The 12,301-nt window shown below is 38.4% G+C and overlaps 1 protein-coding gene across 1 annotated transcript in view; it reads right to left on the minus strand.

Moving 5' to 3' along the window:
• Window positions 1-900: 900 nt before the first annotated feature.
• LOC139448076 (thymidylate kinase-like) overlaps window positions 901-12,301 on the minus strand; it is a 43,613-nt gene continuing 32,212 nt past the window's right edge. The window contains exon 5 of the mRNA XM_071229587.1: window positions 901-1,148. Coding sequence (XP_071085688.1) covers window positions 1,035-1,148 — 114 coding nt within the window. The 3' untranslated portion in view covers window positions 901-1,034. The remainder of the gene's footprint in view (window positions 1,149-12,301) is intronic.

A 12,301-nucleotide genomic window follows, 5' to 3' on the forward strand; every position in this document is an offset into this window, starting at 1 on the left:
TGATGATTCGACCAATAATGCATAATTTCGTGGAGAATCGGTACAAAGCAGCTATGACAAATGGCTAATTGGGTTGAAAAATATGAAGAATGCCAAGAATGGGTTGAGAAACATGTACGAACAACAAGATTCATGTACGGATCGTAGTTGACTCGGGACATTCGTGGCTGTTTCGGGATGTTTTCAGGTTGAGGTCAAGAAATTGTGGGAGCCATGAATCGCTAAGAATAGCCAAGAATGCAAAAGAATCGATTACAAAGCCGTTACGGAACATTAATAATTAATAACAAATGAATGACGATAGGGCCACGAAATTGCAATTCGGGGACACATCCACAAACGTTTTTGACAAACAATCTTGCGGATTCAACTCCTGTGAACTGTACAAATGTTTGGGTATCAAATATGATTCATTTAAGAACTTCAAGAAATGATTGAGATTTTTCTACGTACGTAAATTTCCTATTCCATGTATGGAGCTTACAAACATACAAACATACAAACATAGTCAGGGAGTACCGAGATTTGAAAGCAGGATCTAGGAGGCCTTAGGGAAGAGAAAGACTAAGATATTACATGCATGCAAAAGTAGGTCAAATACTATACTACCAACAAAATAAAAGGGAACTAATGAGTTGACTGTAGCTATTGTTGAGGTGAACATGTACAACACCATGGAATTGCATGTGAATGTAACATGTAATCATAATGAAATTTCACATTATGCATGAATTTGCACCTAATGCCAGATTGTGTGCGCCCATAGTGGAGAAGAAATGTCAATATCCAATATTTGGTAAATAAAAAAAGTAGTATCTCGACTGTGGGACACGTACAGTCAAAAGGGTGGGGTTGCAACGAGACCTGGCGGTGGCAGGCCCAGAACAACAAACACCAAGACAAGATCCTAATTCCTTATTGGCGATGTGGCTGTTTCAAACATTATTCTGCTGCAGCAAATGTTGAACTGATCTTGGGGGGTTTGTAACAGTCCTTTCACCACCAGTAGTCGAAGGAGATTGTGGCGTGCGCTATCATTCTACCCACAATTTATCAATCTTTTTATTCCTTGCCTCCTCGATGGTAAGCTTCACAATGGCATATAGTTCTTTGTGGAGATCCTCTATAGTCTTGTCAGCATCGATCCTCTGAAACACCAAGTAATCATGGATAAGTTCATAAGAGTCATCCTTTTGGGCAGGTCAGGCCGACTGGTTCACTATCATATCATGTACAGTGAGAGCCATTGTACCCTGAGTAGTATAGGTAATGATGGTTCTGGCTCACTTCCACTGGAGCTGGATTCATATACCTATACTGCTACTACAGATGGAATTTTTTATGCCAAAATGATTATGCGATTCAATGATAGTCATAAGATTCAGCTAAATTGACCACCACCTGGAGTCTATGATATAAATTTTTATAGGTAATGAGGGTTCTGGACCACTTCCACTGGAGCCGGATTTATTACCTATACTGCTACTACAGGTGGCATTTTTTATGCCAAAATGATTATGCGATTTAACGATAGTCATGGCTCTAGCTCACCAATACCTGGGTCCAATCATTGCTTTAGATGAGTCTAAATGGTAATAAAAATATTCTTCATTATTTTTATCGATAAAGCGATATTCAACATTTTTATTAAGTTCTTCGTTCATTTTACTAGGAGACCAGACTATATAACTACACTCTTTTTGTAAATTGATAAGAAACAATTGATTACCGTATTTGGTTGGTTTGACATCACTGATATAATAAAAACCTTGTGGTAATTCTCTCCATTTAATAGTTTTTTCCATTATTATATATTTATGTAAGCATTTGTCTAAATGTAATCACACGATAGTAAGCAATTTATTTTTAATCTCCAACCAGTTCTTTGGTTTTGGCACGGAATAATTGACGCGCTTGTTGCCTCCCCTGTTCTATGAACTTTTTTTTATCGTCTTCGCTAATACCACTGGTCTTACGAGATTTTGATCGAATCTCCAGCTTCATTACGTTGTATTTGGTGAGTTCCGACAACACTAAACGAAACTCCTCCTCGGATATCTTACAATCGGCCATTGCTGTCGAAATATGATCCTCAATGCTGTTCAACTTTGCTTCGGCGAGTATCCGAATACTATCGTGTTTTAATGCTTTCTTTTGCAACCTACGAGAAATGAATTTTATCGCTATTCCTGCCAGTCCCGAGACTCCGGCGGTTATTTCCATGCCGAGCACGATAGGCGCGGCGATTATAGTAGATAGTAAACCGACACCGGCTACACCGAGTCCCATGCCAGCCACTACAAGAGCGGTGTCAACTCCGTCCAGAGCATTCACGGCTCTGCGATACTTTTTTTACAATCCAAGTCTCAACTCCCTATCCTTTTCTATTCGATGTTTTATGTCGCTTATTTGATGTAATCGAAATCCATCAACAGTTTCCATCTTTTCATCGAGCGCTGGATATAAACTCATAGTGTATATTACGAATATATAATAGTCTTTAATTGGTCTTGCTTAAATGTTTTGATAGTATACATCAACCTTATCAAATGTATATTATACGGTAAGAATATCTTAGTAAGAGAAATTCTGTCACTTTTAATAATTTGAACCCCCTCGAGGGTTGTAACGGGTGATGCTCCAACATGAATAATACTGCAACATTGACGCTCGTGTTTCTTGAGCCATTTAATCGATAGACCTGGTAATATTTCGAAGGCATCTACCGGTGCATCTCCGAACAAGACTTCAATAATAAGCGTAGAAATATTAGGTATTGCACTCAAGTTCTGTTTAATATCATCGAATTCTGTAACCAAATTTAAACTAACATTTTGGATTGCCGGACGACTATATAACATATGACCTGGTTTTTCTGGCAGGGGAGTGACTAACACACTTTTTCGTTTTGACGGGATATAGGCCGCGAGTACGATGCCACTATTTATTATCTTCGTTAAATTATGTCCCTTACCCATCATCGCATAAGGTGGGGTAATGACGATATTCAGTAGCCACTTGATGTTTGCTTCGACCATAGTCCATTTATTCTCACTGTTGTAAATAGTATTGTACGGAGTGGTTTTAAGGAGTCTACTAAAGTCGACATCGCTTAAATCTTCTAGATTACCTGTGAATGTGACTTCTTTCCGCTTGTATACATTATCGTGTAAGTGTAAAGCGTATAACTTACCATTGTAACCGGGTTTATCAAATCCTTCTGTGTCTCCGAGATCGGAAAGCGCAATTGTATTACATTGTCTTATCGTTCCAGGGCCTGATGCATCAACCATTATTTATAATATGGAGTGTTACACTTAAGTATCCTATATGTACAGGTTGGTGTTTTACATCTAATACAGAAATTTTGAGGTCTGAAATAATACCCCGCTTTAATTTTTTATATTGTAATAACGAGAAAGATTCCGTTCTACCACTATTATATTTTTCAGTTTTCACTGGAACACTTCTGAGTAGAGTTGAAGGACTTTCTAGTTGAATATTATCCGTCGTGCTTATTTGATCAAGATGGATGAACAACTCTTTATAGGGAACTAAATCAGGTAATTTAACCTCCTGATCTGGTAACTTGTATATTGTACCAACTAAGCGTGTAAATCCAAGTGTAGGTGATCGGTCCAATAAAACTATAGTTTCTTTATGGTCGAATTTCACTGTCCCACTCGCCTCATTTTGTGTGAGACTAATTCCATTAAGCTTAAAAATTTCATCATTGAGTGAGCTTACGCTGTAATACCCATCAGGTATAGTAATGGATTTAGCAGTACCACGTACGGATAATATCATTATCTCATTATTTCTTTTTGCAGCATTTATATTGGTCCACCGTGGGTAATACGTTACATCGCATAGAGCGACTTCGAGTTGTCCATCCGAGTTATTGATAGTACGAAGCAGTTGAATAGACTGACCATTTGTTATTCCCAGGAGTGTAACATACATATCAAATATACAATGATACTATATCATAACTTATATATGGAATCAGTCATTATTTATAATATGGAGTGTTACACTTAAGTATCCTATATGTACAGGTTGGTGTTTTACATCTAATACAGAAATTTTGGGGTCTGAAATAATACCCCGCTTTAATTTTTTATATTGCAATGTTGAGAAAGATTCCGTTCTACCGCTATTGTATTTTTCATCTTTCACTGGAACACTTCTGAGTAGAGTTGAAGGACTTTCTTGTTGAATATTATCCGTTGTACTTATTTCATCAAGATGGATGCACAACTCTTTATAGGGAACTAAATCGGGTAATGCATATACAGTCACTGTTTTGTGGACTGGTAATATTACTGACTGTCCAAATCCAAGTGTAATTCCTAAGTTCTCTTCAATAATTATACCTGTTAATCCAGTGTATATTATCACTGTCCCATTCGACTCATTTTGTGTGATACTAAGTCCATTAAGCTTAAAAATTTCATCATTGAGTGAGCATACACTGTAATACCCATCAGGTATAGTAATGGATTTTTCCATACCCCTTTTTTCACCTTGTATAATCATCCTATTATTATCTTTTGCAGTATTTATATTGGTCCACCTCGGGTAATATGTTACATCGCATAGAGCTACTTCGAGCTGTCCATCTGAGTTATCGATAGTATGAAGCAGTTCAATAGACTGACCATTTGTTATTCCCGGGAGTGTAACATACATATTAAATATACAATGATACTATATCATAACTTAAATATGGAATCAGCAATTATTTATAATATGGAGTGTTACACTTAAGTATCCTACATGCACAGGTTGGTGTTTTACATCTAATATAGAAATTTTGAGGTCTGAAATAATACCACGCTTTAATTTTTTATATTGTAATGACGAGAAAGATTCCGTTCTACCGCTATTGTATTTTTCATTTTTCACTGGAACACTCCTGAGCAGAGTTGAAGGACTTTCGAGTTGAATATTATCCATCGTGCTGATTTGATCAAGATGGATGAACAACTCTTTATAGGTAACTAAATTGGGTAATGTATCTCCATGTTTTGTTTCGTTAAAATGTATAATTCCCGTTCTAAGCTTAAATCCAAGTGTAATTGCTAAGTTCTCAGGAATCCATATACCTGTTTCTCCAGTGTCGATTTTCAGTATCCCAGTTGACTCATTTTGTGTTAGACTAATTCCATTAGGCTTAAAAAATTCATCATTGAGTGAGCATACGCTGTAATACCCATCAGGTATAGTAATGGATTTAACAGTACTATTTGAGTATAATATATCTATGTTATTATTTCTTTTCGCAGCATTTATATTGATCCACCGTGGATAATACGTTACATCGCATAGTGTGACTTCGAGCTGTCCATCCGAGTTATCGATAGTATGAAGCAGTTCAATAGACTGACCATTTGTTATTCCCTGGAGTGTAACATACATATTAAATATACAATGATACTATATCATAACTTAAATATGAAATCGAGATACATTACTAATCAATCGATTATAGTAACTGCCTCTGGTGCTGATTTTTTAGTTAAATTCCCCGATATCTTTGAAAAATACAGAGTCACGGCAACTAGCGATAAAATGGTGCACGATTGGTTTCACAATCCGATGCAATTTTGGCAGAATCAGTTAAACTTTGCCATATGGTGTGCCACAACGGGATGTGGCGTATCTCTTTACGCTCCAGGATTTGAACTGAATAAGTCTGTTATGTCATTTCACGTGTACTATCAGATTAGACGTATACTTAAAGAAATTAGTGCTCCATTACCGCAGGATCGAGCGTGGAATTCCACAAATAATAATTATGATAGGTCCGCGTATGAGCGTATTTGTCAGGAATTTAATGTTTCTACGAGTAAAGATTGGCGTATTAAAGGAGCAAACCATGGTCTAGGTGTTCCTTACACAGAGGAAAATAAATCCGTCAAAGAAGAAAGCGATTATGTATATAAAGTACTTAATAAACTTCCAGTTAATTTTGGTAAGTTGTATAGCACCAGCAAACTTTACGCAAGAATATATATATGAATATAACCGGTGATTGGTATAAAGGCTGGGAACTTTATAGTAACGATTGGAGAGGGGATATTATGAGTTTTAAGAGTGGTTTAATTTATATTGTTAAAAAATTTATACAAATGAACGATACCGCAGACGCTTGGAATGAATTTCTTAATGATAAAACGGAAAATAATTTTACTAATCCAGGATTTGTAAGAGTTAATGAATCGATAAGAACTTATGTATGGGCAATTCTCGGAGCGCAATCTCAAACACGAACGTCCATTATCGGTTCTGGGACGGCGCTCGATGCGCAAAAACAGTTTGTCTCAAACGTGGAGGACGCCATTAATTCACCAGTTGACATACCATCATCTATAAAGCGTTTTCAAGATGCATTACAGTACGCTCAATCCAAAGTGGACTTCGTTTATGCGCCGGGACTATACATGTCTCCGAGTAATATGGAACTTAAGATCGGTCAAGTGATAGGCTATAATAATAAAATTGTTATCGCTACCGATCAACAAAAACCAGGTATAAATTCAGATATGAACGTCGAATTAATAACGCAAACGATCACGGGCGAAAAGGGAATAGTCAAGCCACAAACACCACATGTTTCACAAACATCTACTGATGCACAAGTGTCACCGCATATTGCGGCTAAAAATCAACAACATATCGAAGAAAAAACAGCGCTTGTAGTGGGTGGAGTCTCGGTTGGTTTACTCATGATTTGGTTAAATAGTCTTTAGCGAATACGTACAACAGCCCTGCAATTGCTACGATCAACCCGCACAAGTTTTAACTAAGCCAAGTGGTGGTCTTAGCTAATAAATTCAATAGCCAGGAAACAACACTCCCTATTATACCGGGAAGTGCAGCCGCGGCTTTCTCAGTGAGCTTTCCCAGTGCTGAACCTAATGCTTTTAAATGATTTTTTATCCACTCTTTTATACCGTTTTTATCGTTAGGGGGTGTACTACCACCTGTACTGCCACCTGTTAACGAGAGAGTCAAAGTCGATATAATAAATCCCAACGCGGTTAAAATACTGGCAATTGTTATTCCCTGTTCTCTGAACAATGTTTTAATTTTATCGGCCAGTGTAGTGTCATCGTTGAGGACTTGATCGATAGTTTCTCGAATACGACTGATTTGCGAACGAAGTGCCTTTCTATTACTGGAAGCTGCTTCGAGGCGGGCCAATCTTTCCTCTTCTAGGTTACGCAATCTTTCAGCAACGCGGCGTCTACTGAATTCATCGCCCGCCTGTTCGAGTTTTGTTTTCTCTTGAGCTATATGTTTGTCGATTTCGGATAGCTTGGCTATATTATTTATCAGTTCTCCCCGCATTGTTCACATTGCCTTGTCAAGACCTCGTAATTCCCTAATACTAAACTCCGATACCTGTAACGTGGAATTATCGTAATAGGTATCTAAGATTTCTCCGAGTCCGTCCGAGGCCACCATCGAGGCTGCTTCCAAATCATCTGTATTAACAAGTTCTTTCCTCATAGTCTGAAGAGCCTTAGTAGTCTTCGCGGAAAGTCGTCGGTAGTCTACAAAACCTAATTCATCACGAACAAAGCCGATGCCTTTTTTAGCGGCTATCGTAGACAAGGCTAGGGGCTTACGAGTACGAGAATGCATAAGATCAATATCCGGAGCGCCACGCAGTCGCAATATTCCTTTACTATCTATCGTAAACTTTGAATAGTCACGAACAATAGGACTATCATCTTTTAATGCATCGTAATAATCATTGACGGTTGATTGCAAAATTTCATCGTTAAGATTTGTGCCACCAAAATCAGTATCTTCGATTGGGTCACCAAAGGTACTTAGATCAAAGTCATTATGTTCAAAATTAGTCATTTTTATATTAAACATAGGGTACATGTTTTCAATATAACAATGTCTTCGCAATACGGACGCAAGTTAAACCCACAACGTAGACTTCGAGATCCATTAGGGGTCAAGGCAATTCGTCAGTCTGTAACTATAACTAATAACCCTAGTACCATCGATCAGAATCAAACGCTTCTGGTTCGCTTTCCTAATCTCGGCGCACACGATGTGTTAGTTCCGGGAACTGTCCGACTAGCATTTACGATTGTTTTGACTTCTGCCGACGTTAACAGGGAGCCCGTTCAGAACATGGGTCGTGCTATCGTTAAGAAAATCGCTATCAAAATAAGCGGTAATGAGGTTTTGAGTATCGACGATAGCGATGTATACTACTGTTACTTGGATCTCTGGAGAACGGATAAAGAGCGGGAAAACTTACAGTACCAAGGTATTTGTAATAAGAACACATTGAGACTGCACGTGGGTGCTTCTAATGGTGTTGATACCAACGAAAAAGATAAGGCCGTTGCCGACGCATTAGGTAACAGATTCTATGTTCCCCTAGACTTTGAATTACTAGATTCCCACATGCCCTTTTATCAAGCATCCCTAGGCGATAGGTTAGAATACGAACTCACTTTTAACGACTACGGTAGAGTAATCAGAGCTGCTGAAGATGCTAGCTATTCCATTGATAATATCTCGCTCGAGTACGATATGATAACGGATCCCGAATTAGCCAGACAAATTCGTAACCAGTATTCGGGAAGTTTAGCTATTTTGTACGACCGCGTGCTGCGACACCGAAAGATCACGAGGGACAAAAAAGATACGATGTGGAATATCAATCTAAACGTCCCCACGAGGTCGTTGAAGGGTATTTTAATGTTGTTCGAGGACCCCTCCGATGCGTTTAAAAGAAATACCGAGAAGTTCTACAATCCTAAGATTACGAAAGTAGAATTGACTATCGAGGGCGTTCCTAATCAACTATATAGCCAAGGAATGCTAGCGTATCACCAGTGGGATGAGATTAAAAAACTTCCTTCTATAAAACGCTCCCCGGAAGTTAACGCGGTCGTGAAAGATCTGTCTCTCGGGAGTGTATCGATGGGTGAATACCTCACCCCGAAGAACGCGCTATGGCTCGACATGCGAACAACGGACGATGACCAATTACACGGCAGTGGGAGGAGAATAGAAAATGCTAGCGAGGGTGTCACCATACAGATAACGAAGCTCCAGGAATCGGCTGGTAAATTAAACATATATTTGTACGTGATTATGGATGCGCAACTTAATATACAAAATGGGAGATTCGTGCAAGCAATCTATTGATAATCTTTTACCTAAAGATCCGCACTGCGCTATCATATGCGGGCAAACAGGCTGCGGAAAAACAGCCTTTATTCTAGATATTTTAGAAAGTCATTATCGGGACGTTTTCGATCATATTATTATTCTGTGCCCGACTATAAGCGTTAATAAAACATACTTATCGAGAGATTGGGTAATGAATGACGATGGGGTATACAGAGTCGATCCGGGCGATCGTTTACAAGACTGTCTCCGAGTATGTCACGAAAAATACAAAGGAGAATCAACCCTTTTCGTAATAGACGACTGCAGCGCGAGCAAAGAATTAACAAAAAAGAAGGATATGCTTTCGTATTTAGCATTCTCCGGACGTCATACTCAACATAGCGTTTGGGTACTTACTCAAAAATACAACTCTGTCCTGAAAGATCTCAGAGAGCAGACCAAATGGGTAGCACTCTTTCATTGCAAAGATCGAGATTCATTCGAGGAATGTTTACGCGAAAATGATGTCATTTATACCAAGGGTGAACGTGACAAAGTCAGAAAACTGTTAGCAGCAACGAAGCACTGTAAACTCGTATTAAAAACCGATCAACCAGCTGCTTATGCAATTGCTTAGCAAAATGTAGCAAAAAGATAGCAAATATAGCAAAATTGTAGCAAAAATGTAGCAAATTGAACATTAGAGGTTAATATTACATAAAATGTGGTTCGAAATCCTCATTCTTTCGCAACAGTTCATTATTACGGGATGTATTGGATATGTCATATTATATTATGTTAGACTTAAATATCTCCTTAGGTATTACATTATGGAATGCGACGAACTCGTCGAACAAATGCTCAAAGAATCTGATGCTGAAGTAGTTACAGATAAACATAGAGAAAGACTCGCGGCTTTGGTAACCGGTGGAAAATGTTCCCAATATTTGGGAGAAAATTATACCATCGAAAAAATTGATAACATGACCGACGAAGAGATTAAAAAACTGTACGCCCGTTACGAGTCTAGACTGGGAGCTACCATGATTAAAACAATAGGGTCTTCTATATTACAACTATACACAGTCGTAGCTAGTACGTTTCTCCCCATCCCGGCAGAACATCGCATGTATTTATGCGAATCTCTAGAGAAAGACCCATTCATCGAACACGCTATAAGCTCAGTGAGCTGTGAGTTTTATCATAGATTCGGAATGTTCTTAGCTCCGTTCACCACAGCTTTAATAACGGCTAGGTATTGTCAATTTAAACATACATGCCCACTTAATAATATAAATGGAGACTCAACAGGTGACACCACAACAGATTGCGCAAACAGAACAGATTGCGGAAACGGAACCACATGTGAATGAGGAACCACAAGTGAATGAGAAACCCAGAGTTACTAAGAACCCCCCCAAAAAAGGGAGGGCTGGCGCGCAAAGCAAAATTAATAAATAATTCAAATCCGATTAAAACATGGGCACTTTTAGGAGTTGCTGGTATAGCGGCTGTATGGTTCTTTTATAAGACCGGAGAAGTTCAATTAGAGGTTAGTCCTCATATAATGCTATAAGAAGCATGACTACTCCAGTTACAGACGGTAAAATGTTGGTAAACGCCACGTATCATTCAGCGGTGGTCACCGGCTTGGCCATTGGCTATGCCTGTATGGCTAAAATGATTACTAAAGCCACACCTCCCAAGCTAGATTTTAATGGATTTGATATAGGTATGATGGTTCTGGATATTGGATTAGCAATGGCAACGAAGGATATGCTCATCAAACAAGGACTTATCCCGGAAGACATAATGAAGTAATTAAACATTTGAATATTTTATATTATATGGCATCAATTGCGATGATGGTCGGTGGAGCTGTTGTTAATGCTCTAGCTTTTTCGGGGAGTAATTATTTATTTTCCAGTATGAGGGAATCAAACGCTAAAGAAGTTGAAGAGGAGCGTAAACGACATGACGAAGCTTTAGAACAACTACAAGCAGCCCAGTTACAATATACGCAGCAGAGAATGAAGAGATTAGACTTTATTCATGAACAACTGCTTAAGGAAGGACATTCAATTCAAACGTTTAAGGATGTTGAATCCGCCATGCACGAATACTACCTCGTTTATGGGAAAAAACTCGACCCAATACCTAGACCAACAATGAGTCAGTTTTATACACCATCAGAGGCTCAGAAAGACCGAGAGGTCACATTTGTGATTATGGGATTGACTGCTGTATTGATTTTCAGCTATACAATAGTGTAGATGTGATTTGCATTTAGACAAATGATATGATAGATGTATATACCATGAATAACTGCAAGTTTACACTCATGGGGAAGACGACTCTAAGTAACAGACGCTGTGTTGAAATTTACTGCGGTATACACAATTATTACATCAAGCGTGGACACATAAACTATACGTGTTCTGAATGCGGGATAGGGGTCAAAGGATGTTATTGTTTATGTAAGAAACACGGTGCTGATAGGGTCAGGAACCAGATTATTTATGCTAGGAAGGGAGATTACATCAATGAGAGGAATAGGTTGGGGAGAATACGTATTTAGATATATGAAAACAACCAATTAGACATTTGTTTCATTTTGCATATATCATTCAACCACTATGGTTTTTGTCAGAGAGTTGAAGGCTATGGCAAAGCAACGTGGTCTACGTGGATATTCTCGTATGAGAAAAGCTGAATTGATTACCTTACTAGGTTTGGAACCACCCCTGACTGTTAGAGAACTCAAAGCTCGAGCGAGAAACAGTGGGCTGAGAGGTTATTCTCGAATGAGAAGAGCTGAATTGATCGCTTTACTAGATAATAATAATGGTGATGATATTCAACAACAAGAATTAATATTTGTACCCACATCCGCCGGCATTGGTAAATATCTAAGAGGTTGGAAGATGGATATTAATTCCAACATGGATGTTAACGATATTAAGCCCATCATATCGAGTAAAATTAACGAGGAATTAGATGATTTACAAAGTATAAAATACCAGCTGACGATTAAAATGTCATTGAGTAAAAGTAACGCAGACGATAGCGTCGAATATACCGAACCATATTTCCGTAGCAATCAAGAAGTTATAACCGAATCCGATACTATAAACGCATCATTAGATAC

The sequence above is a fragment of the Haliotis cracherodii genome, unplaced genomic scaffold, assembly GCF_022045235.1.
Source record: "Haliotis cracherodii isolate W230 unplaced genomic scaffold, xgHalCrac1.p SCAF_7, whole genome shotgun sequence".
In the NCBI taxonomy this organism is placed as follows: domain Eukaryota; kingdom Metazoa; phylum Mollusca; class Gastropoda; order Lepetellida; family Haliotidae; genus Haliotis; species Haliotis cracherodii.